Source organism: Callospermophilus lateralis, chromosome 6 (assembly GCF_048772815.1).
Source record: "Callospermophilus lateralis isolate mCalLat2 chromosome 6, mCalLat2.hap1, whole genome shotgun sequence".
NCBI lineage: Eukaryota > Metazoa > Chordata > Mammalia > Rodentia > Sciuridae > Callospermophilus > Callospermophilus lateralis.
The window spans coordinates 108,092,810-108,120,237 of NC_135310.1; the positions used below are offsets into that span (position 1 = coordinate 108,092,810).

General features: G+C 41.0%; 1 protein-coding gene across 1 annotated transcript in view; it reads left to right on the top strand.

The window, feature by feature from the left end:
* Positions 1–27,428, top strand: part of Tnfrsf21 (TNF receptor superfamily member 21) — a 68,777-nt gene that overhangs the window by 14,208 nt on the left and 27,141 nt on the right. Inside the window, exons 2-3 of the mRNA XM_076858612.2 lie at positions 6,517–7,165; positions 8,653–9,147. Coding sequence (XP_076714727.2) covers positions 6,517–7,165; positions 8,653–9,147 — 1,144 coding nt within the window. The remainder of the gene's footprint in view (positions 1–6,516; positions 7,166–8,652; positions 9,148–27,428) is intronic.

The window sequence follows — 27,428 nt, forward strand, 5'->3', positions numbered from 1 at the left end:
ATGTGGGAAGCCACTGAGAATTTTAAGCTGGATATGAGGATCCGATTTGGTGTGTGAATTGGAGCGGGTGGTACAGAAAGGAAGAGCATAACCCCAGCATTCATTGTTAGGCTCTCAGAGGAGGTCTGAGGGTTCCTGTGAACTTTTCATCTCTGTATTTTTGACATTTATTTTGACTGCACAGTGCAGGTATTGGGAGACTTTTGCTGTAAAGGGCCAGATGCTAAATCTTTTGAGTTTGTGGGCCATTATGGTCTCTGTTGCAACTACCCAGCTCTCCCACATAGCGTGAAAGTAGCCATAGGCAATACCTAGATGAGTATCCGGATTCCATTAAACTTGTTTATTAGAATAATTGGCTTGTTGGAATTAGTTTGCTGGCCCCTGGCTCAGAGGATGCTTTGCTTATTATTTCCGCCATCTTCATTATGGAAGTGGTTGAGCAAGCAAGGAAATGCAGTTGACATGGTTGTCCCTGGCCTTGAGCTGCTTATAATCATTATGGGAAGATAAGTACATACACTTATGGGGCCATCAGTGACCATTACAAGACAATATGTAATTAGGCACCAATATGATGAACAGAAACAGGAAATGTGATGAAGAGTTTGCTCATCTCCTTGGAATCTGGGTGTTTAGGAGTGTGTGGAATTTGGGTGTCTAAAGGCTTCACAAAGAGGGTGGAACTTGACATAAATAATCACAACATAGAAGGTTAGAGTTGAATGCAGCCTAGTGCAAACCTGCTAATAAGTAAGTAAACCAACATCCTGCTGATTTTAAGACAGAGGTTGGAAAAAAATATAAATCTTTTCTAAATCTTTGCCCAGATATTCTTTTAACCCCAGATTTAGTCCACACATGGTCTGGAAATACATATATGATAGATTCTTACTAATAGGAAAGAGAGAATGGAGAGAGAGGTTTCAAGTTATTGGTTGTATTGAAACTTCTTTTGATCTGGAAGAAAGCAATTCTCAACCGATTGAACAGCATGGTTGCATCTGCTATTGGAATAGGAAGGGAAAAAAAGAAACTGGGTGGGACTTATAGAAGATAGGAAAATGTATGCGTTGACAAGAAGGCGATCTCTGTGGGCTCAGGTGGAATTAAGGCATATTCATTACAGATGAGGAGGTCTGGCCTTAGAGAGAATGAAGTAGTCTACCATTCGGATGTGCAGATTTCATGCAGTATTAGAAGTTGAATAAAGACATATCACCACACAGTACATATAGCCCGTCCCTTTTAGATACAAAAACAAAGTAAAACCTAAAGCAACAGCAACAGTGAACTTAAAATATGTCCATATGTTTTATGTGTAGATACTCAGAAAAGGGTCTGGAAAGATATGCACTAAAATTAAGTCTGGGCCTCTCTGGGGATTTGAGTGAATTTGAGCAGAGAGTTAAATGTTTTACACCCATTAATTGATAGAATTAATGCAAGAATGTTTATATTTGTTATAAAAATATAAATAAAGAACAATATTAAGATAATTAAAAGTGCTAGGTTGGTTAAGAGATCTGGAAGCAGTCACTCTGACAGAGATGGGATTGGGCTATGTCCAAATTGTATCTTTTAATCAGAGAAGATTAGAGCCAGAGGGGTCCTGGATTAGTTCTGGGGTCCAAAATATAGTTGGGTATCAAAATGATAAGGAGAGCAAAACAAACCACAGCTAAAACAAACAAATTCTTGGTCTCATTACAGGCTCACAGTGATCTGAGTGTATGAGACTAGACATATGAACTCTTTTTTTTTTTTTTTTTTTAAAGCTTCCCAGGTAGTTTTGTTGCTGCATTTGAGGCCTGAGGCTTTGGTGAAGAACCTCTGTTCTAGTATATCTAACCTGTGCACCAATGTGAGAATTAAGGATCTTGATTAGGTTGGACCCAGCCTTGGGTTTTCTGGCCCCCACTCTCCACTTTTCAATGACTATGTCTCCTGTTTTCCTTTGCATTAGCTTTAGGTATCATCTAAATTTGTTTTGATATTATATGGAGACCATCCTTAAGCTTATACACACACAGATACACACACACATACATTTAAGCCTCAGCACCTTAAATATAATTAAAAAAAAAAAAAAAAGGAGATTGGACCTAGGGTGCTTTCTCACTGAGCTAATCCAAGGCCTTTTTATTTTTATTTTTCAATTTTGAGATGGGGTTTTCCTAAGTTACTTAGGGCCTCTTTACACTCCTGAAGCTGACCTTGAACTTGTGACCCTCCTTGCCTCAGCCTCCTGAGCTGCTGGGATTACAGGTGTGCATCACCACACCCAGCTTTAAATGTTGTTTTTAAAAATTGATCCACCTCATCCTCACTACCCATTACTTCACCTGCAGGATCATTTCTAGGAATGATTTTTCCTATGTTTAATTTTCTTAGAAGCCAAGGGATTGCCACCAGGCTAGTGGGAAAAGCTAGTAGATCAGGAGTCTGCAGTAGACTAAGAGATCTCACTATAATAACTTCTCTTAGGTGCCATCTGTCTCTGTAAAGACAAAGGAGAGGTTGCCATCACTTCCTTGGCGTGGTTCCTCCATCTTTGAAGCATAGATGCATTTAGCTTTTGACTTTAGAATTAAAAGAGATCTTTTCAGAATCATTTTAGGAATTAACTCTCTTTCAAATGAATTCTTCATTTGGAAGACGACTCATTAGCAAATTGGTAAAGTGGAGCTGCTCTGTTTGAGGCAGAGGTAGAGAGTCATGGAACCTACCTCTTACTCCTTCTTGGTCCAGGAGGAGTCCTATGTGTTGTGTCTCGTCCAGTGTTCTTTTGGGTCCAGTTTGAAAGCCATGTCTCTTTCTTCCTCTTTCCCCTCCATAGTAACCACTGAGCAAATCCAGCCAACCGAAGCCCTCAAATCTATTACTTTCTCCCTGTTTCCATGGCTGCCATGCTAGTCCCAGTCACCATCAACTTTCACCTAGGCTCTCACCTCCTAGGTGCACTTTCTTGTCCACCTCCACTGTCACCTTCCACTTTGCAGCCAGATACTTTTTATTCACAAATGTGATTACACCTCCCCCCAATATAAACATAAAATCACTTGCCATTGCATTTCAAGTTAAGATAAAAATTTGGAGTCTCTCCAACTTTAGCCGTGGCCACTCTGATGCATCTTGAGGTAGAGCCTTAGCTTTTTAGTTCCCGATCTGAGCTTCTTTATCCTTCACACCTTTGCTCTGAAATTTCCTCTGCCTGATACCCTCCACTTCTCTCTGCCTTTTCCTCTGTAGTTAATTTCTGCTTCTCCATCCTTGAAAGCTTCTTCAAAACATTTAACTTTTCTGAGCTAGGAAGTGCCTATCAATGCCCTCTCACAGAACTCTGTATTTTTCCTTCTCTACAACAATCTTGGTTTTGGCTGATCACTGGTTTTTGTAGCTTTTGTGCATCTCACTTGAGATAGAGTTCTCAAGATTCTGTCTTCAACCCATGGCATGGTGCCTTGCACATGCATAGTGGGTCTTCAAGAAATATTTGTCCAGTAAATTCGTAGAGTCTAGTTTTTGCACAAATCTCATTTCTATTGTTTAGCCCAGGCAAGACTGTGAAAGCATCTGTTCTGTGTCAGCTGGTTTTTGGAGCTGGAATCACAACCTTTAGTATGAGGTAATTTAAAGGTTCATTTTCAGACTCAAGAACTGATAAGTCCACTCAAAGCATGAGTAAGAGTATAGGTGCAGTGAGGTTTGGAGGAAGATTTTGTATAATGCTAGGGAGACCTGGTAATTCAGTAGTCAGGAGTCTGATGGAGAACCTACCATCCCCTATTTCAAATTTAGAAAAGCATACTCTGGGGGAGATATATACAGCTGTAGGAAGTTGTTTTAGTGAGCTTTTTTGATGCTCTGACCAAAAGACTTGATAAGAACAATTTTATAGAGGAAAAGTTTCTTTTGGGCCTCTCAGTTTCAGAGGTCTTAGTCCATAGATAGCTGACTCCATTCCTCAGGGCCTGAGGTGAGGCAGAACATCATGGGAGAAGTATGTGGTAGAGGAAAGAAACTCTCCAGTTAGAACCAGGAAGGAGGGAGAGAGGAAGAGAGGTGGGGGGGGGAGAGAGAGAGAGAGAGAGAGAGAGAGAGAGAGAGAGAGAGAGAGAGAAAGAACATTCTACTTGCCAGGAACTAAATATATACATATCCAAAGGCAGGCCCTCCCCAATGATCCACCTCTTCCAGCTATACCCTACCTGCCTATGTTACCACCCAGTAATTTCTATTGGGATTAATGCACTGATTAGGTTAAAACTCTCATAACTAGATCATTTCACTTCTAAACTTTCTTGCATTGTCTCATATGAACTTTAGAGGGATACCTTATATCTAAACCATATCAGATGTCTACCCCCAACCCCATGCATACTCATAGACAGTGCCATTTTATGACCTGTGCTTGCTCTGCAAAGCCACCCTCCTGGTGTGTTTGTGTGGCTGACTGCCAAGCCTTCCACAGAGGAAGGGAGGCAGACTTAGGTCACACTGCACATCAGAGTGTTCATCCCTGACCACCACTCCCAGGCCAGGATTCAGATTCTGTTGCCTGCTTTCATTTTGGTTACCTTATAAATCTTTCAAACTTTCCAGGATGCTGTGGCTATATAAAACTGCTTTTGCATGTTGATGTTACATGATAAAGAGCTCCAAGTAGCATGCAGCCGAGGTCCTGGAAACTTCTTTGACCTTTCTTCAGTTTTGGGGTGATTGGAACTAATCTTGTTCTTGGTATACCTGCCAAATGAACTTGGCCTCCACAGGACAATTCCCTCTACCTAGTGCATCTGCTGTGCTCAGAAGAGGGTGGCTAGAGCTGATTTTCTAAGTAGAAGAGGTGAGAAAAGGAAAGGTAAAGCCAGGAGTGAAAAAAGGGAAGACATCACAGACTTTATCATCAAATTAAGCTTAAGAAGATGAAGTGAAACTTTTTTTTTTCTTTTGGTCTCGGATTAAAGAAAAACCTGAATATTATAAGCCAAAAAGTGTTTGTTGTCACTTAACTGGAGGTTTGTTTGGGATAAGAAAAATTTAAGAGAAATAATTTTGGTTCAGATAGTTAAATTCTGGGACAGGGAAGGAACTGAACCTTGGATGAAGTGTCAAGATGCTAAGACAGGAACTCTAATCACTTTGAAAAAAATCTAGGTTTATTCTCTTAGTTACTGGTACAGTGGTAAATTTAGCATGAATTTGCCTGGGCAGGTAGTTGGTACTTTGAGGCAGCTATTGTTTTCTTACCAACTTTCTCCATTTCATAGAGGACAGTGAGAACTGCTGGAACCTCTCAATCTTCATTACTGCAGAAAAGCTTTCTATTCTTACTCCTCCACTTCTCAAAGGACCTTGGGATTTAGTACCACAAAAATAATTTGCTTTCCCCTAGAGTTTTCATCTTGAAGCTAGCCTAAAATCCTTTTTGCTGAGTGAAGTTTCTGTTCTATGAAAGAAATAGAAATGTCTATTGAGTCCCTCTTGCCGGGTCTTCGTAGCTGCAGGCCCATGACCTAGCAGCTGCAGGCTTCAGAGGCTGTATAAACAGGGTGTGAATATAAAAGCATCAACCCTGTTATTTAAAGCACATTACCAGGAATGCCAAGGGCCTGCCTCTGTTTTGAAAAAAGAGGAAGTTTAACTTCATTTAGAAGAAGGCTTTGAAAAAAAAAAAAATCATGCCAGGTCTACAGGTTAACCCTGACCATGCAATATGGTGCTAGGAAAGTGGTGGCTTGAATACATGCCATCTTGGTTCTCAGTTGCTTTGTTTTGATATTGAGAAATGACAGCTTAACATTTGGGTCAGGGAAAGGAAGACAACTATTCACTTATTTTCTTCTTACATTTAGGATTTTTTTTACTTCTATATAGGACTGCCATCATCATTATTATCATCATCATTAGTTTATGGTACTGAGCTGCATCCCTAGCCCATATATACCATTTTAAAATACTATCCACAGAGTGCTTTCATATTCATATTCTTAATTGATATTTTGCTGGGGGAGCGGGTATCAGGGATTGAATTCAGGGACACTCAACCACTGAGCCACATCCCCAGCTCTATTTTGTATTTTTTTAGAGACAGGGTCTCACTGAGTTGCTTAGTGCCTAGCCATTGCTGAGGCTGGCTTTGAACTCCTGCCTCAGCCTCCCGATCTGATGGGATAACAGTCGTGTGCAACTGCGCCCAGCTCAGTTGATTTTATAATCAATTTGAGAAGTATTGTCAGCTTCATTTTACAGATGGAAATGGGAAGCTGAGGCAAAGGTCAGCTGAACCAAAGCCTCACAGCCAGTAAATCAGGCACTAATGTGCGGCTCAAGTCTTCGTTTCCCTCTTCCTACCATCTTGAGGTTATTGCGTCAAGTGGATGTGGCATTGGTCAGACCTTTAACAAGAATAATGGTGGTGATGTTGGGATTGTTGGTCCTTTCATCTCCCCTTTTCCTATTTAACACTTTCTTGGTTTTTGTTCCTTTCCCTTCCCCTTTTATTTCTTTCAGCTTGGATTCCTTAGCACCACCTCGGCTCAGCCAGAACCGAAGGCCCCAAGTCTCACTGGCACATACCGCCATGTTGACCGTGCAACTGGCCAGGTGCTAACCTGTGACAAGTGTCCAGCAGGAACCTATGTCTCCGAGCATTGTACCAACACAAGCCTGCGAGTTTGCAGCAGTTGCCCTCCAGGGACCTTTACCAGGCATGAAAATGGCATAGAGAGATGCCATGACTGTAGTCAGCCATGCCCACGGCCAATGGTTGAGACATTACCTTGTGCTGCCTTGACTGACCGAGAATGCACTTGCCCACCCGGCACGTTCCAGTCTAATGGTACCTGCGCACCCCATACAGTGTGTCCTGTGGGCTGGGGTGTGCGGAAGAAAGGGACAGAGAACGAGGACGTGCGGTGTAAGCAGTGCCCTCGGGGTACCTTCTCTGATGTGCCTTCTAGTGTGATGAAATGCAAAACATACACAGACTGTCTGAGTCAGAACCTGGTGGTGATCAAGCTGGGGACCAAGGAGACAGACAACGTCTGTGGCACACACCTGGCCTCCAGCACTGCCCCGCCTTCCCCTGGCACAGCCATCTTTTCACGCCCTGAGCACATGGAATCCCATGAAGTCCCTTCCTCCACTTATGTTCCCAAAGGTAATTTAACCCCATGGATTATTTCTTTGAGGAAAGCTTTGAGCCCCCTGGAGGTACCATGAGGGGGCTTGTATCAAGGATGTGTTCTCCATTTTGTGTATTCCAAAGTCATCCCTTGGAGAAGAGCCCTTCATTTTGTGGCTAATTAAATCTGGCTTCTTTTGAGTTGTTAGAAACATTTAAACTTAGGACTTTTCTATTAGGAGAGATCAAATATCTAAAAACTAGGTCACATCAAGCTAGAAAAATAAGAACCTAGAGAAATAAGGACAGCATATGACCTTATGTAAGTCACTTAACCTCTTCAGGTCTCAGTTTCAAACTTGCTAAGTGAGTGATTTAAGTGTTGAAGGTTCCTTCTGGATTGTTTTCTAACATGGAATAACCCTGGGTGAACACCACTGGAAGGAAAGAGAGAGAGAAAGGGAGAAATTGCCATTACATCTGGAAGGAACCAATGAATCTAAGGTAGGGCAAAGAATGTAAAGGAAAGTTAGAAGCTTCAGAAGACAAGCAAATATAGAACAGATTGAAGATGACTAGCATTCACATCAGGAAAAGAATAACTTAGTGTTTTTTTTCAATGATCTTAACTTTGTGCCCCTCATCAAATATCCAAGTCTTCCTGAGATTCCATTTGAACCTCTGGCAGAATATGGAGTTAGCCTTTATTTTTAATCCTTTTGATGGAATTTAATTTTTATGAGATGATAACCAACTAGAGCTGTGTTCCCCAGAAAACTCCCCTGTGTAAAGATATTTGCCCTCTACCATAACTCTATAGGGAGAACCTTTTTACATCTGCCATTTTGGAATAAAGAAACAGACAGAAAGAGTTTGAATAGCCTTTTCAGGGAATGACACAAGGCCAAGTTTTGTCCGTGGGGCTTCAAAATTCCCATTTTTTACACTCCTTAATGAAACTACTGTGGAAGCTTCTCTGAAGGAAGTCCACTCATGTCAGCCCCAATCTGGTTTAATCTATTGATAACAGGTGCTAAAAAAGTTCTGCTCTATTTTATTCACTGACCTGTTCTACCAAACTTTCCACTTAATCAGACTTGGATTTATATTTGATCTCTGTTCTTTATCTTAGTAATATGCTCATCATTGCATCATGAAAGAGTCTAAAGAAAGGAGGAGAATTAACAAAGAAATTAAATTTGAACTACTTTTCTGAATAGTCAAAATAATTTAGAGTTGACTGGAGCACTGAACACACATCTCTCCACTCAAGATGGGACACTCAGATGGAGTGGATCCCTGAGTGTGCTCTTGCTTTTTGTGCAAGAAGTGAGTTTAGCTATTCAAATTTTACCTTCTAAATAAAGGTGCTTTTCATAAAAGGCCTTTATGAAAATGTGCAACATAATTTATTCTTAAGCTTCAAAGTTCTTCTCTTTGATTATCTGCCCAGGGAGAGTAGGGCAATATATAGATCCCAAATATGGAAAAGCTCTTCCCTGCTCCTTACTCTTTTTTTCTAGGCATGACCTCAACAGAATCCAACTCTTCTGCCTCTGTTAGACCAAAGGTACTGAGTAGCATCCAAGAAGGGACAGTCCCTGACAACACAAGCTCAGCCAGTGGGGAGGAAGGCGTGAACAAGACCCTCCCAAGCCTCCAGATAGTCAGCCACCAGCAAGGCCCCCACCACCGACACATCCTCAAGCTGCTGCCATCTATGGAGGCCACCGGAGGGGAGAAGTCCAGCACACCCATCAAGAGCCCCAAGAGGGGCCATCCCAGACAGAACCTGCACAAGCATTTTGATATCAATGAGCACTTGCCCTGGATGATTGTGCTTTTCCTGCTGCTGGTGCTTGTGGTGATAGTAGTATGCAGTATCCGGAAAAGCTCGAGGACTCTGAAAAAGGGGCCCAGGCAGGATCCCAGCGCCATTGTGGAAAAGGCGGCGCTGAAGAAATCCATGACTCCAACTCAGAACCGAGAGAAGTGGATCTACTACTGCAATGGCCATGGTGAGCCTTCTTTTTTCTCCTTTCTTACAGATCTCCCTGTCTTTCCCTCAGGTCATTTTTTTTTTATAGGAATGGGAAATGCAAAGTTTGCGGAACCTCCTTTGGTACACCAAGTGTTACTTGATCTAGTCGTGTTATGGCAGATGATTCTAACCATCTCACCAGAAAAAAAAGCATTCAGAGAGAATAACTTCTCTGCCATTTCCTCCAGCACCTTTAAAACAGGAGAATGTTGTAGAATCAGTTGAGAGCTGAGAGTAACTCTTCGGGACCTTGTTTGACTTGTCATTTAATAAAGAAGGAAATGCAGTCCAGGGAGATTTGACTCAAAACAACAGGCTAGTTGTTTGTTCAGGACAGATGGGACGAGACGGCACATCTCCTGACTTTTGGAGCCTTTCCTCTTCTGATGTCATTGGGCTGCTAAAAAAAAAAAAAGAAAGAAAGAAACAAAACCCAACTTGTAAGGTTTGAATCTGAATCTTACTTTTCAATTCCAATTGCTTTCCTCATGTGCAACCCCCCCACCAACACACACACTTAAATTTTAGGACCCCATTTTCATCAGAAGGATAGGATGGGCTGTTGGATGACAGATGCTCACCCTGGGTTGGGCTCTATATCCCTTATCTAGTAGTTGGTGTGTGTAGATATAGGCTGGAATATTTTAGTCTTTCCTCTTTGGAGGGCAAAATGCAGCTCATAGAACTTGTCCCAGAGCCAAATTGAACCTGAAGATTGCAGTTTTCTGACTATGGCTATAACTTCCTGTTGGGGATGCAAATCAAGTCAAGATGGCCCCTGGCAGTTTGCCAGGAGGAGTGGTTTGTGAAGCAACACCAGCGAGAGCCATTAAGATGGTGATTCCTTACTGGCTGACTGCTGTATCCAGATGATGTTAATTGAGTCAAGCTGTGTGTGTAATCTGTTAGGTATATATACCCCTGCTGCTCCGTAATACAGCAGCTCTCGCTTGAACCTTCAAGTTGCTTGTCACCTCCCGGTTATTTGCCCAGCTGGACCGCGGCAACTTCCCTTTCTTTAAATCTTAAAGGAAATTCTAGCCCAGTTTTGGTAATCCCATTCAGGTGTTACTTTTCCCCTAAAAGAATAAAGTTGTGTCCTTGGATATCTAAAAAGTGATTTGGCCTTTTCTACTTCATCTTAAAAATGCTTATGCCATTTGACCCATCAATTCTATATTAGTGAAACTATCATAAAGGTAAATACTTCCCCTCTTCCCTGTCAGTGCCAGTACAAAAATTTTAATCTTTAACTCAATATTATGTATAATAAACATTGGAAATAACCAAAGGACCAATTTTAGGCAAATACTAAGGAAATTATGGGCTATCTAAATAATAGAATATTGTGTTGAAATTAAAGATTTAATGAAGCTTTTGTTTTTATGTATGTTGTAGGAAAATGTTATATTAAATTAAGAGAGAAAAAACCCCACCAGGCTACATTCTTTATATAACATAATACCAGTTCTCTTAAAACTTTAAAGATTGAAAGGAAACATGCCAAAATGACAATTTTTTTCTAGCATTGTGGATTTATATGGTGTATTTTTCTTCTTTATTAGTTTTCTGCACTTTCCTTACATTTTCTATAATGAGCACATGCTGCTTTTATAATAAAAAAGTTAGAGAAAGTTAAAAAAAAATCCATCCATACACACAACTCTTTTTGCCTCTCTTGCTGACTGGTGTGAATGATCTAAAGCCAAGTAGAAATCAGAATGAGGCCAGTGTCCTACCTGGGATAGGGCCTATGCAGACTTGAATAATAACTCTGTGCCAGCTGAAGAAAGCTTCAGTTCTTCTCTAATTGCAACCTTATGGAAAGTTGTAAGACTAGTAAAAAGAATACCTGTATACCTCTGCCCATATTGTCTTTTTTTTTTTTTTTTTTTTTTACATTTTACACTTTGCTCTGTTTTTAGTTGCTTTCTCTCTAGAAAACCATATGTAGGGCTGAGGTTGTGGCTCAGTGGTAGAACACTTGCCTAGCATATATGAGGCATTGGGTTCTATTCTCAGCACCACATATAAATAAATTAATAAAATAAAGGTCCATCAACAACTAAAAATAAATTTTAAAAATATGTAGAAAATGTAGGTTTTTATATAGTAAAATATGTATTATAGAATAATTAATTATTTAATATAATGATATATAACATAGGGAATATATACATACATATATATGTGTGTATATACACACACACATATAAAATTTTCTGAATCACTTTATGGCCCTTTACCCCTGAGTACTTCAGGGTCTATTTCATAAAAATAAGCATATTCTCTTGAAAAAGCATAATACAGTTTTTAACTTTAATAATTTAACATGGGTCCAATATTTTGTCATCCACATTTCAGTGTCATATGTTGACCTGCTAAGGCCCTTGATAGAAAGAACACTTTTTTCCTTGAGTATTGGATCCAATCTAGGATTAGATATTGCATGAAATCGTCCTGTAAGTTGTCAGAATATTTGTTCTGTTCCTGATTTACCTCATTAGCAAAAGCAAATGTGAACATCCTGTTAGATTATGTAAATATTTAGAATTGTCCTTTCCTTATTCATTTTATTAAAGAGGCAAATCCCTTCCTTTGGTTGTTGCATTTATAGATTTGGTCACAGGAACTGCATTTATGAAACTCTGTTTTGCAGTGTAGTTTTCAACATGCTTGAGAACAAGGCAAGTTATAGAAGTAAAAGCTGGGCCAGCAGCAGAAAGCAATTTAATAGGGTGACAGTAGACATTCTTATGGCCACTGTATAAACTACAATGCTGAATAACTATTATGCCTGTGCCCTTAAAACAATATCCTATTGTAAAAAGAATGGAAATGCCAAGTCAAAATAAATCCAGTGATACCCTCCGTGAAAGCAGCAGTTCAGCAATATGCCTTTCAAACTTAATCACAGTAGTCGCATTCAGGTGTGACTGTTTTTCCACAGCTTTGCCTCTCCCCCTGGGTTTTTGTGTTGGGGTGTTTATGTTTAAGGTGTTTTTCTAAGGAAGGTCTTTTCTTTCTAAATTGCTAGTCTCAAAGGTACAACCAGGTAAAATCCTATTACAAAGAGAGTTTCTGTTTGGTACAAGCCATTCCTGGTGCTCAGAGTCCTCTAGAAACAAGGCCTTGTTGATCTGATTGCACTGTGTTCTGACCAGCAGATTATCCTGTATAATACTATCTCTTCCTGGTTCTTGTCCATTCACACTGAATTGTTCATGAGGATGAGAGTGGAGATGGAACCCTGGTTGCTTTCTATGAGAGATTCTGTGAGACCTCACTTTCCCTGTGCACGTTAAATAGGACAGTCAGATGGCTGCAGTCATAGCTCCGTGGTAGAGCCTTGCTTAGTGTGTGTGAGGCACCAGGTTTGATGCTCAGCACCACATAAAATAAATAAATACATAGAAAAAAGCCCAGTTTGAAAGAACAGAACAAAACAGGACAATCAAGTGCTCCTGATTGCCAAGTAGACCCCCAGTGCTCAGCAGCAAGGCCATGGATGCCCACCATTCTCTCCAACAAGGACTTCTATTATTACTCAGCTCCACTTAGCCCTCTCTGTCTGCCACGGGCTTTTTTAAAGTTGAAGTCCACAAAACTGCAATACTACTTTCATGGGGTCCAAATGTTGGAAATATAAGATGAGGCCTTATATGGCCAGGAGGATAGAAGAATGGGGGTGCTGTGGTATTTGAAGCCATTGAACCATTGATTTTTTTTTTTTTTTCTTCTGTTGACTTATAAAATGATGTCGGTGTTAGGGATTTAAGCAACGATCTTTTCTGAAGCCAGAGTGATTTTGTTTGGGTAGGTTGGGAATGGACTATGGATGGTTTCTTATAATTAATCTATTTCAGCAACAAGAATGGCAAGTCCCTTCAGAATTTTTATATACCAAAATCTACTTGTGAATTTATTACCGGGTCCCAGTGTCATCAATATCTAAGTTGATTGTTACTGCTCAAATTGTCATACTCTTGTCATTTTTGGGAGGGGAGGGGAATGAATTCCTTTTTGTAGTATGACTCCAACATAATGGGTAAGTGTGGGAGGTGATCCAAATGTTCTGTTTAACTTAAAATTAAGATTAATATAGGCTCCCATTAATTGGAAGGTTACATGGAAAACAATTTTTTCATTTGAGCTATTTTGCCACAAACAAACAATAAAAGCAAAGAATAAAACTTAATTTCCTCACAACTGGCTGTGCATTGCCCTGACAAAGTTTCAAATGATCTTAAAACAGTCACTTTGTTCACTTCCTCATTTCTAGAGAAGAGGAACTGAAGTCAAGTCCTGGTTGAGAATGTGATGACTGAGAACAGGGGCCAACTGCTGTCTCCTCATTGTTCATTCTGATTTGTGCCATAAGATTTACCTCTCCTTCCTGTCAATCTCTCCTCTTTCCCTTACCCCCTTCTTTCTTCCTACCTCCTTGCTTCTTTATTTGCTAAAAGTATGACACTGGGTTCTCAGAAAGCTGTTTCCTAGCTGTTCCCCTCAATATGAGAGGGAGTCTGAAAACCAGGTGAAGAATGAAAAGTGCCCTGACAGAACTTATGGAAGAAGCTCTGGAAAGCAGTTAAAGGGAGCAAAGTATCAGCTGTTCCTGTTTTCCATCATGTTTCCTTTTTCTTTCAGATTTTAGGCTGTGAAGGAAAAGAAAAGGGTGAGAAATGAAGGAATTGGATTTATCTAGTTTCCACTGTGTTTCGTTCCTGATCAGCCCGTTCTTCACTGCTCTGCCTGAGGGAGCTAGTAAGCTTTGATGGGGAATAGTGATCCACCCGGGTAGTTACTTAAGGCACATGACAGATGGAGAAGACATCTCCTGTAAGTGGACAGGAGCAGGGATTGTGAGAGCAACTGGGACACGGTCTCAAGCAGGCTCTTGCACTGTAGCAGCAAAAGGACAGGGGTCTCATTCTGGAGAACTAGATTCCAAGATGCTATTTCTTAATTCCTTTAGCTTTTACCATTTGCCACTCTGTTTGTGGCTATGTAGATTTTCTCAATTACAAAACTCATAAATTCTTAGAGAGTAGACATTGGGTCATACTCTGTGTCCCCTGTGCCTGGTCTTTAGCTCAGGGCTCAAGGAAGGGTGATCTAGTTCTGAGCTGGCTCCTAAGGTGGCTACTAGCCACATGAGCTATTTAATTTAACACTAAATGGAAAACTCAGCTCCTCCGTTGTACCAGCCACATCTTAAGGGCCCAGTAGGCATACATGGCTAGTAGTTACCCTACTGAATGGGACAGCCATAGAGTGTTTTATCATCATGGAAGTTCTGTTGGCTGGCACTGGTCTGGGGCACCCATTATCTAATTAACATACTTATTCTTTTCAAGATTGGATTGTTTTGAAGCCATTGAACCATTGATTTTTTTTCCTTCTGTTGACTTATAATGATGTCCATGTTAGTGATTTAAGCAAAGATCTTAAGGTTCTTTATACTAATTTGCCCTAGATGCCCAAAAGAATTATTTTTCAGAGCTAAAGGAAGTTTCCCATGCTACCAGCGCTTTAACCTATCCAAAAAACAAACTAGGAAAAGATTGCTGATATTCCCCATCTGATTTGCCTCTGTCACAGTGAACACTGACTCACAGATACTGGAGAGCAGGGTGTTGCAAAGGCCAAGGCACTTTGTACCTGTTCAAATGCTTGTGTTTAACTGTTATAGAGGGAAATGGAGCTATGTGAGTGACCTTAAGCTGAGAAGACTTGTGGGAGTCCTGCGGCTGGATCTGGGGTAGGAAAGAGTCAAAAGAGTGGAGATAAGGATTTGGAGGAAGAAAGCAGCATCATAGACTAGAAACTCTGGGCTCTAAAATTCTGATTTGCCATTTCTTAGTTATGTACTCTTTTTATTTAGACCTTTTATTCTATGGACTTCTGTTTATAAGATTAGAAAGTTAGAAAAAGGCATTACAACATGCAGATCAGAGCAAAGACTCTAGTTCTACTCCACCACTGGCCGTGTGGCCCAGGGCAAGTGATTTAGCTGTTCTGCATTCACCTTCCTCATGTATCACATGGAGACAGCACAAGTACACAGGCTGTGGTGAGGATTAAGTCAGGATATGTGTGCTCCGTGCTTAGCACATTGCTGGCCACGTGGTCAGTGGTCTGTAGGTGCTGGCTGTGGTGAGGGTGAGGTCAGGATGATGGAGATGACGCAGAAGGTACATCAGTGTCCTTTGCTCATGTCATCTTTTCTTCATCCTCTCTGGGTCTATTTTCTGATTCATAGAAATAATGACCACAAGGAAGGCAAACTTTAAAATACAAGCAGCTGTTCTTGGGGTCAATGCTGCTAACTTATAAGGGCTTATTAGAAATGTGTTTTTTCCTTCATGCCAGATATGAGTTTTAGCTTAATGAGTTTCCTGTTGTACCCTCTCAAGTGGACAGAGAACCTCTTAGATAATCCAAGAGACTCCTTTCTTACCCTTAGAAATGAGTGTATCTTCTCCACTGTAATATCTTCTGTAACCTACCTTCAGCAGGGATCAGCAAGCCAAGAGATATTTTAGGCTTCGAGATTTATACAGTCTGTGTTGAAACTATTCAGCACTGTTTTTGTAGCCTGAAAAGAGCCAGAGACAGCATGCAAATGATGGGCGGGGCTGTGCTCCAGCAAAACTTGATTTGCAAGAGCAGGTGGCTTATCCTGCAGGCCATAGTTGCCAGCAGGGGATGTACACCATAGATCCATGGTCTCTTAGCAGTTTCTACTCCCTCACCTTCTGGTGGCTTGCACAGCTCTGAAAATCAGTCTGATTCTTCTTGGAGCCTTTCCAGAAGTCAGTGCTCATCTTTACCTTTCATGGTGACTGTTTTCCCAGTCTGCTGACAAGACGAGTAACAGAGCAGAACTATCAGAGTGGTTCTGATATGTGACAATTAGGAGGACATGCCTGTTATCTTAAACACTGTTCTAAAATCCATCCTTCTCCTCCTGATAAATGCCAGTTTTTACCCAGAATCTTATATGTAAGTTCACCCCACAGTGTACCTTTCATGGACCTACTGCCACTTGGTCTCTTTGCCAAACTGTGTGTGTTGTTGGGTGGGGGGCAGGGTGGCTTGGGTTCCAATCTTGCCTCCTATTTTTATATCTACTTGCTCAGAGAACTGATGTTCTTTGAATGGAGAGCAGGATCAAGAGGAGTAGTGGACAAATGCATAAAGCCTGGAGTCCAGCTCCACCCCTGTCCTCTTCAAAAAGAAATGGAGAGGACTAATTGAGTCATATGGAATATTTTAACTCCATACTCACATAGTACTGCTTGAGACCTGGGAGGAAGGGAGGAATGCAGGATGTATACACAGAAAAAGGACATCTGCAATGTAGTTCTTTAAAAATATGAGAATGTTGAGCAAAGGCATGGGCTCATTTCTCAGAGGTTGGTTTGCAGTACTCAGGAGCAGCTGTGGGCAGCAAAAATCACATTTGGCTGAGAGAGCTGAGGTCCAGATCTGTCCTGCTACGAAAAGGCTGGTGATCCTGGCCAAGGCATGCTCTGTCTTTGGAGATCAGCATTCTCAAATGAGAGATTTGAATCCATCGCAGGAGGGTGGTCAATGTGACAGTTTATTTTCGCTTTCATTTAGTGTGTCTGTTGTTATACTGATATCTGTCAGGGTAAATGCTGGCTTGATGGATTTTGCAATGGGTTGTAGCATGGAGAGCAGCATGCTGCTAGTCAAAAGGAAGAAGCCAGGCTTAATTCCAAGCTGGTGCTAAAGAAGGACCGTGTGCTCATAGTAAGGTAAAAGAAGTTTTCTCTAGCTTATCAGAAAGTGACAGCAGGATAGTAAAAATGTCTACTTAAATTGGGACACATGGTTGGGGAAGACCAAGAGAATGTTCAACAACTGTGTGCTTTTAGGGAGAACATGACACACATTTGTTCTGGTAGAGATTGAACAGTTATTACAGAACAAATGTTTTGAGTCTTTAAGCCTCTACAAGTGTGTCACTAAAAATCATAATTGTCCAACATGTACCTGGATTACAAAGGGATTGTGATGCCCTCTCTGAGGATTTCATTCTGTTTTTTTTTGTGCAGAGGGACACCTTGGTCTTATGTGGTCCAGCTGGCAGTGGGCACATGTCCTGGCAGTCACTCCTTCCCAAGTCCTGCTATGTATTACTTACTAATTAAGTAGCTTTAGGCTTGGGCTATATTAAAGCCATCTTCACTTCAGTATATTCTTTTCATGGCTCATTAGGGTCAATATAAGTCTCCCTAGTAAAGGGCTTCCTAAATTATGTGTTTTCTTTAGATTAGTGCATCTTTGTAACTAACTCATTGGGACTTTGTGCTTACAAGGTAATCTAAAAGTGATGCTTGAGGATGGAGAAAACTGTCACTCATATAAGGGTAGAAAGCTGGAATTACAGAAATAATTTACTTTGCTTCCAGAAAGATGGTGTCAGCTGGGCACAGTGGTACATGCTTGTGATCCCAGTAGCTCAGGAGGCTGAGACAGGAGGATGGCATGTTCAAAGCCAATCTCAGCAATTTATTGAGGCCCTAAGCAACTTAGTGAGACCCTGTCTTAAAAAAAGCAGGGGGGTGCTGGGGGTATAGCTCAGTGGTAAAGTTAAATCAGTGGGGGTTAAATCTCTAGTACCAAAACAAACAAAAAAACCAGAAAGACTTTGTCCAAGTACTTGTACACAGAGTATATCTTTAGCAAAGATGACCATGAGTTTCTTTAGGGAAAAATACTGTGATATATTAGGTTAGAGAGTGATTAACTTTGTTTTTGTTACATATCTTTCTTTGATCTTCTTTTTGTTGTGTTACATCTGTTTGAGTTATTATTATCTGTATATTGAACTGTTCTCCTAAAAATAAAAAATGAATTGGTCAGTCTGTTAGGTTCTGAATTAATTGTTCTTTGGGCAAAGCAGGGGAATATAATGTACACGAAGCAAACATTTCCTGTGTACATTATGCTGTCCTGCTCTGCGGTGACGGGGTTGGTGGGGGATGTTTGGGATAAATTTGTAACTAGGTTCACCTTTAAAGAATCCTAAGGTCAAGAAAGGACTGGGAAATTTTACACAAAGATTTATTATTAAACCACTTTTGTGGTGTTTTCAATTAATTTTATGTATTTGAACACCAAGTTCAAAGTGCACTGTCTTAGGACCAGGGCTTACTAGACTTTAGTAACATGAAAAGTGTTTGTTTTTATTTTATTTTTGGAAAACTTACAAGCAGTGGAGATCACAGCGTGGGTGGGGAGGGTGGGAGAGGGAGAGAGAGGGAATGAACAAGGGTTAGAAGAGACTCATTGAGTCCAATCTTCACATTTTACACAAGATAAAGCAGAGGCATAGGGAAGAGGGGTGATTTGCTCAGGATCATATGGCTTGCAGGGATAGGAGGGAGCCAATGGCTGTCTCTTCTGACTCCTGGGAAAGTGCTTTTTATATTTTACCTGTTTCTTTTCTGGTCAAAGGACTGCTAAGTACAGAGGCTGTTGTGGTTTGAAAACAATAAGTCAAGTTATTTGAATGAGCAAATGGAAAGTTCATTGTGCCTGTGAAATTACTGGAGACTTAGGTTCGAGGAGCAAAAGTCCCTTTGGTCTTCAATGGGTCATGGGGACCGATGAGGAAGGTATATCTTGGGAGCATTCTTTGACCTGATTTCTCTCCCTGGAGTGACTTGCTGAGAATTGTGATGGTTCATAGAGAGAGAATAAGGAGAAGGTGGCATGTGTCCATCTTTGCTAAGCATTGTCACTGAATGATTTCAGGCAGTGGAAGGAGAAAGAGCAGTGGCCATGAGATTAATAAGGAGGTCTTGGCTGAGGTGAAAGGGAATGATAGAAATTTGTTAAATTCTTGCAACATGCACATCACCTTCCCACTTTGCCTGGAGTGGGTGAAGGCACTCCCCTTCCATTTCTCCTTTTCCTGCAGTCTGTGAGCCTATCCCCAAGAGGTTTGAGCAGCTTCTGGCTGCTCTTGACATTCTCTGACTTTAACTCAACTTTCCTTGAAATTTTCCTTGTCCAGGATACATCTATAAGAAACTTTCTTTAGAGGAACTTCATTGTTGAGGCATTGATTTGTAAGGAGGGAGAGAAATAATAATTCAAGCTTATATATGTCTGTTCTATGGAATTTATATTTATTTTCCCATTTAATTAATAGAACAACTTTATGATATGAGACTCATGACTGTTTTACGAATCAGGAACAGAGGCACAGAACAGTTGAGTAATTTGACTAAAGTCACACCACACGACCATGGTCAGCCTGGGCAGGCACTTAGGCATTCAGTCTTGGACATGAGCTGGTAATTAATGTGTTCCACTGCTTCTCACTCCTGTCCCTCCCTCTTTTGGAGAAGATGTTGGGGTGTGTGGACAGAGAGTTGGAACCTAGACCAACACAAATGTACTGTTGCAATGTGCATTTGCTTCATTTCTTTTTTGTCTCCCTTTCTGTAATTCCATGGTGGGGAATGGGAACTAGTTCTGTCATTCCATAGTGGGGAATGGGAGCTAGCAGGGAAACACATTAAAAATATTTATATTGCTGGATGTGGTGGCACACGCCTGTAATTCCAGTAGCTAAGCGGACTGAAGCAGGAGGATCACAAGTTCAAGGTCAGCCTCAGCAACTTCGTGAGACTCTAAGTATCTTAGTGATTCCATGTCTCAAAGTGGAAAATGAAGAAAGGGCTGGGGATGTAGTTCATGGGTAAATTTCCCTAAAAGATGGGATTGATGACTCTTAGTCCTGGGAGGCAGCATGGTGCAATGAAAAAAGAGAACCAATGAGTCAGATTGAGCTGGGTATGGAGTGTCAGCACTAACTATATAACTGTGCCCGGCTGCTAGGACTGTCCTTGGTTTGCTCATCTGCTGCGTGGACATGACTCCTCTCTCAGGGCTGCTCATGCAGATTGAATGAGATCATATGCGATGTTGGTAAAACTGCTAGCCTGGCTTTCCTTCTGTCCCCCGACAAGAAGGACATTGGGATGAACCATACTGGAGCATTCACAGAGAGGTGATGTCAGGACAGAGAGGCCCAAGATTTTCAACCCAAGTAGAAATGCAGTAAGGGCCAAATTTAACAAGGCGTATGAGAAATGGCTGCAGAGAAACATCTGCACTAGAAACTGGCAGTAAAATGCCATCACGTCTGATTGCATCTAGTATAAAAGAAACTGGAAAAGAAAGTCAGAGTTATTACCTAGATAGTGTGATTCTGATCACTCAGGGTGGGAGGAAGGACCTTTGTTCACATTACTGGCACCTGCTGTGGGAGGCTCATCTGCTGGGGTGATGGTGGAGAAGAGGCCATTCCACCAACAGGTGAAAATAGAAATGCACCCAGGAGATGTGTGGAGTTGGGCAACACTGGGTGCCGGAGGGAAGCAAAGGGAAGGTCCTTGTGGGGCTTGGTTTTGGACACCTGTATCATAAAGCCTTTGGTTCAAGTATCTCTAATATCTCCTTCCATTGTAAAATCCTTCAGTGATGCAGATCCTGAAACATGAAGTTAAAAAGAATCCACAACCAAATATCTTTCATATGTCAAGATTGAAACTCAAAAGAGTTTCAAAACCAGTTGGCTTGCTGGTCCAACCTTTTATTTGCATGACTCTCATGCCCCAATCTGTATGTGAAACTGTTGTTAGAGGAAAAATACTTCTTAAGAACCAGGACTTAATTTGCTTAGTGCATTTATTTTAAAAGCTCCGACATTGTTATTGAATTGAGCTATGTTTTATGTCTTGAGTTTTTGGTGATAATATTTGTTATTTCTTCCATCCCGTCCTCTATCCACAATTCACTGCTCAAGCAAAGCAAAACATAACGTCACCCCACTTTGTATAGCAAGCAAGGAGAAATAGCTTTTTTTCAATAACAGCTTCATTCTCGCTTCTAGGTCCTTATGAAGCTCAACAACAGGATTAGAAAAAAGTTTTCTTTCTTCCCCAAGTGCCATTTCTCCTTTAGGATTGGTTCATTGTGGGAGAACTGGTCTTATTGGGTGTTATTAAGGAAATGTGTCTCTTAGATAGATGTACAGCTCCGTAGCTGCCTTCCTCTTTTCCAGGGTAAGTGGTAAGATCCAATCCAGCTGTGGAGCTGATTTGCCATGCAGAACAACTGTGGGAGTGGAATTGTGTTTGTTTCTTGTATAAATATTTCCCAGGATTTGTAGTTGTTAGGTGACAAGTGTTAAGCAACTGGAACCTGCGCCGTGAATATATTTGAATAATATAAATCAAGTCTTGAAACAGGTTTTAGAAAGGGCTGGAGGAAACATTTAATCTGAATTATTTAAACCACCATATGCAGTTTTCAGAAATGAAGGTATTAGAACTGGATACTAAATTAGTACCTTTCCACTTCAATTTTGTGTAAAGTGAAGTTAGGATGTTTGCTACTACCCACATAGGTAAGACCGTGAGGTGATTTGTGAGTGCAAAGATGAAAAACTGAGATTACTAAAATGTATTTTATAATATTTTACATATTTTAGCTTTATAAGAATGGTTTCGCCTACCAGTCAAGTTTCCACTGTCTATTTTAATGAAAACTTATATCATGCTTACTGAGTGCCATGTCCTATTGTCAGTATTTTATAAATAGTGACTTAATTTATATAACTTTATGGAAGGCCACAACTGTCCTCAATTGACAAATGGGGAAAATGAGGTACAGAGTAACTTGCCCAAGGTCTCTGGCAAGAATTGACAGTGCCTGGTTTTAAACTCAAGTTTCAGTCTGACTCTAGACGCTGCTGCTTGATCATAAGAATTTGGATTTTCCATCAATTACTTGATGCTAGGCTTTTCAATTTATTTATTTATCTATCTATATATCTATTTATTTATTTATTTTGGTGCCAGGGATCAAACTACTCAGGGCCACACATAAGCACACTACCCCTTTAGCTACATCTCCACCCTGCTGTGTGTTTTTTTTTTAAACCATGCTCAAACCAAGAAAAATTTTATTTCCCTTAGCAAAACCCAGTTTGCCCAGCGTGTTCTAAAATAAACCACTTAGAAAATTGTCATCCACAATGAGCTTTCCTCTGTAGAAGCTGCTCTGATTTTCTACTTTTTCATAAATCGCTTGGCATGGAAAAATTTTAAGCTGAGAGGTTTTAAAAAGTAAAGCCTATTTGCAGTAAGTCAGAGGTGATGGAGTCGTGCTGATCGGAACTCACATCACTGTAGCTTGGTGGTTTTCTCAGCACCAGACAGCAGCAGCAAGCAATCAGCAGCAGCAGCCCCAGCCCTTCCTCCTCTGCCAGAGACTCCTTGACTAAAAATTCCAGACAGTCATCCTGTCAGCCCACATTTCCTATGGGAAGTACACTTGAAGTGTAAACACCAGGAAGTTGGGCAAAGGGAGCAGATCATTTCTGAGACACAGCAGTCTCAGAGGCTGCTGTGTGCAGGCCCTCCTGCCGCAGGGCTGCTGTCTGCTGCAGTCGTTTTATAGGGTGGGGTTGGCTGGGCTGCTCTGCACCCCAGACCCCCACCCCACTGCCTTTTCCAAGTTCGCTTCCAACAGTGCTATTTCCATCAGACAGCACCTTCCTGTTGAAACTCCTAGGGAGTTTGAGAACTATAAGGCACACAGAACTGTGACAAGGGAAAGGCCTCAAAAGCATTATCTCCTGTGCGGAGTAGCTGGAGATGTGGCCTGTGTCCTTGGGAGTTAGGAGCAGCGGTCATTCCAGAGCCACTACTTCTTCCTCTTGGCTTTAGGGGAAAAGTGTTTTTACTCTTTAACTTCATATTTCCTATTTTTTCCTACAGCTCCTTAAACAGTTTTTGAATTTAAAACTGTTTTAATGAAAAACAAATCAGCATTTCTAGCACATAGTGATCAGATACAAATAGAAAAAAAAAAAATCCCTAAAAGTGTGTCCTTGAATCAACCTGGTCAAGTATTATATAAGCATATTTTGCAGAGGAGGAAGAATTTCTGAAATCGTGTCGATCGTTCTTCACAAGTTTGTGGCTAATGCTGCAGCCGATGTATAGAACTCAGTGTGTTGGGTTGGTGATGATTCATCAAATTTTAACAGATTGGTGGGTTTAAGTTTATAAATTAAAAAAATAATAACTCTTACTATACTTCTTCAAATCTGTGACACAGTTGATTGGGAGACATATTATATATATATACCACTGATGGGTGGGGGTTAGTGCAACCAAGCTATGAAAAGGCATTTGTTAAAATTTGCATTCAGATGTATTAGCATTAGTGAAATATGGCCATATTTTAGCCACAATTGTTCCTCTTTTCCATGTAATCTGACAACACAATTCTAAGTTCATTGTTCTATTCTCAGTTTTCCTCTACTTGGCCTGTGACAGCTTTCTTTTCTTGGCCTTCAAAACATGACACACTCCCTGTTCTCCTCCTGTGTCTGGCTGTTCCTTCCCTTTCTCCTCAGCTGATTCCTCCTCATCTTCCTGACCCCTAAACAGTGGAGCCCTAAAGCTCCATGCTTGCACCTCTTTTCCATCAAATACTCCCCCCTTTGGTAATTCATGGCTTCAAATACCACCTGTCCACTGGAAATTCCCAGGCACATCTATCCAGCCTGGACCTTGTACCTGAACTCAAGATGGAAATATCCTTCTGTTTGACAGATGTCTAATATGCTTATGTTTAAGATGGATAACACTGAATTTTAAACCATACATGCATATCCATTATCATCATGGAAAGTGGTCCTCCATTCTCCCAGGTACTCCATCTGAAACCTTGGTCATCCTTGATTCTTCTCTTTCTTTCTGACCCCATATTTGATGCATTAGCAAATCTCATCACTTCTACTTTAAAAAATATATGCAGAACTTGACCACTTCAAATTACTTGCACAGCCACCACTTGGGCCCAAATCACTCTCACTCCCTTCTGGATCGTTGCTGTGCCCTCTACCTGGTTGCCCCTTCAGTTTATTCTTGACACAATAGCCAGAATGCTACTGTTCAAGTTTCAGTCAGATAGTGTCAAGTTTCTCTTAAACCTCCAGTGACTTTATTGGATGCAGACTAACAGCCAAAAGGCCTCATTCCAATTCCAGATCTGCCCTCTTTCCAATTTTCTCACCTTGTGACTCTCACCACTCCCTCTCCCTTACTCCCTTGCTGCAGCCAATCAGCTCTCTTTGCACATGCCAGCACCTTTCCTTCCCTGCTCCTACCCACCGTCACTTTGCATATTCTGTTCCCTCTGCCTGGAACTCCCTGCTCCAGATAGCAACACTGCTTGCTCCATTCAGTCTTGACTCAGATGTCCCTCCATGAGGCCACTGCTCCACAACATCCTGCTTAATTTTCCTCCTCTTAACACTCCTCACTAACATACTCGGTATTTTATTATTTGTTTATTCTTTCCATATTTTCCCATAGAACATGGTCTACACAAGAAAAGGAATGTGTGTGTGTGTGTGTGTTGCTTTGCATTCATTCATTGCTGTCTCCCCAGTACCTAGAATAAAATATATACTCAATAAAATTTTGTTGAATAAATAAAACAATAGCTTTAGATAAATGGGACTTCAAATAACTAAGACAAAATAAGAAGAAAGCATTTTTGTTTTGTTTTGTTTTGTTTCCTGTGGAATGAGATAAAAGATTATTAGTTTTCCTTGTAGCATTAGGGGTACTTTACATTTGGAAAATTATCTACTATTTTGATAGTTTGTCATTGAAAAATATTCTACCCATTAACATGAAGAGATCTTTGCACAGTGGTTTTTTTTTTTTTTTTTTTGTAGCTCCTAAGATTCACGTGAGTTTATAATTATTGTCTATTGAAACTTCAGTAAGATAACGATTAATTCAGAAATCATTTTCAGGTTTTAAAAAAAAATCCAAATTGTTTGTTCAATCTTTGTGCCTCAATTAGTGAGAGAATATTTTTAACCTGGGGCCTACTAAGTTCCCAGTGCTGAAGAAGCAGTTTCTTTGTAATAAATGCACTGGGGTTTTCCCCATTCACGTGCCACTCCTTAACCCTCAGTGATGTACTGTTTCTATGAAACACATGGGTTGGTGGCTTTTAGGAGCACTTACTTTGTTGTCAGGGCAGGCAAACATGGCCTTCACTGCTGATCTCAGCAGAAAGAAAGAACTGCAATGGGTCAGTCTGCAAGGCCTTTCCACTGTGAGCTCTGGCCTCTGAAGGGCAAGTGGTAGGCTGCCCTCAGTTGGAAGAGGGATGGGTGAAGGAGAGATTCTTGTGCCAGAACTGGGTTCCAGGACGCCCAGGTTCCACTCACATTTCTTCATTCTTTTGAATGTATTGGTTGTCTTTCCAAATATATGCTAGGCTCTGGTGGGTGCTGAGATAATGGTATTCAAAGCAGATATGAGACTTGGGGAGGAGAGGATTAGAAAGGCATCTCTGAAGACAGGACAGGACCATTGTACAGCATAGAATGTGGATCCGGGAATGCTGAAGCCAGATTTTCATTTCAGTCTCTGAACCTGACATATGTTGATCTGTACATACATTGTATGTCTTGTGTCCATTCTTGCCCCTGGATCTGCAGTTTGCAAGCCATAGACACAGCACATGCCTATCATAAGCATCTTTCAAGGATCCGGGTGGTGTTGGGAGGGATGTCGTCTTAAGCTTATGTCTACTGTTATCCACATGTAGCTCTCAGGAGACTGTTGTGTGTGTGTTGAGAAACCAGAATGGGGTAATTGTGGAGTCATCTGTCCTGGGAGGAGGTTTCATGTTAATTGCCTCATTATATTTTGCCTCGTTTTGTAGAAGGAAAACTGACATCACATTTAACGAGTATGAGAGATGCTTGAATCCTTTTTAACTGATGGCTTTGCTACCATCAAAAAGTTTATAACCATATTCAGCCCTTGGATGCACCCATTCTGTGTGAAGCCTGGTTACAGGCCATGAAATCTAGGGTGCTGTGATAACAGGGAGCCTTTGTCTCCTCTGGCTCCATAATTGCTGTCTTTTATTCCTCTTCCAAAGAAGGCTTTAGTATGGGTCTTACTGAAGGCGCTCATTTCAGATATTTATCTCCAAAAGGGAAAGGACTTTAGCACCTCTTCTAATTATTAAGATCTATTCAGGATTTTATAAAAAGAGAAGGAAGCATTTTTGCATACTGGAGCTGACATTGAGCTTTTAAGAAGTGATCCTTGAATTAGCATTGTCACCCAGATTATGTCTAATTCAAGGTTTTAGAATGCACTGGAAAATGCCATTTCTTCTGCAATAATCATTTATTACTGTGTGCCTCTATTCTTGCACTCTCTTGCTGTATATCAAGTCAGTGTCAGCCCACTGATCCTGTTGTGATTCCCTGTGTGCAGCAGAGGTGGTGGCAGCAGTACTTTTCCATCCACATTGGACTTCTAGTGGGTGAGTTCAGTGAGGCTGCCTCTCCTTGCATACACTAGTAAGGGGTCCATGCAGCACAGGAAGCCGGGATCCTGGTGCTATGCTTGTTGGTTAGCACCTATAATCCCAATGTCTATGCAGAACTCCTCCCACCTTTTAGGTGCATCCCCTCCCTATGATTCTTATCTATGCAGAAACAGAGGGGGCAAAGGAAGGAGGCCATAGTATACTGAGGCACGGTGACAGGCATTTTTAATACCTGATCACATACATAATCGTATCCATCGTGCCAGACAAAAGGTAGTATTTCCATTTTACTTACATGGACATTGAAATCTTAGAGGTTATCATTTGCTCAAGGTCACCCAACTAACAAATTATGGAGTTGGAGTTTGAAATTGAATCTTGTAATGGTCAAGTTCATGATCTTTCCATTACAGTTCTCATCCTTTCCCCAGGAGCCAAGACCACCTACCTTTTCAGTTTCTGGCATATACCGCCTCTGGTTTATAGGGCCTGGCTCCTTTGATGACTTCTTCAGAAATTTCAGCCACAACTCTAGGACCTGGCACTATGGGAAAAAGCAATGCTGGGCTGCATGCCCTATCAGCCCTTCAGTGGTAGAGAATTTTGTTACTTTTCAGTGTAAGAAAATGGAGGCTAAACATTCATTTAATTAAACAATTTAGACCAATTCAGCACATTGGGACTGTTTCCAGTCTTAATGAAAACTCTTGAGAACTCTGATGGGACAGATGACCAGAGCACCTGTCTAGCAGAGAAGTGGTCTCCATTTCACTTCCTGTCACTTCACATATAAATTAATAATTGTGGTAGGAGCTTTCAGTGTGT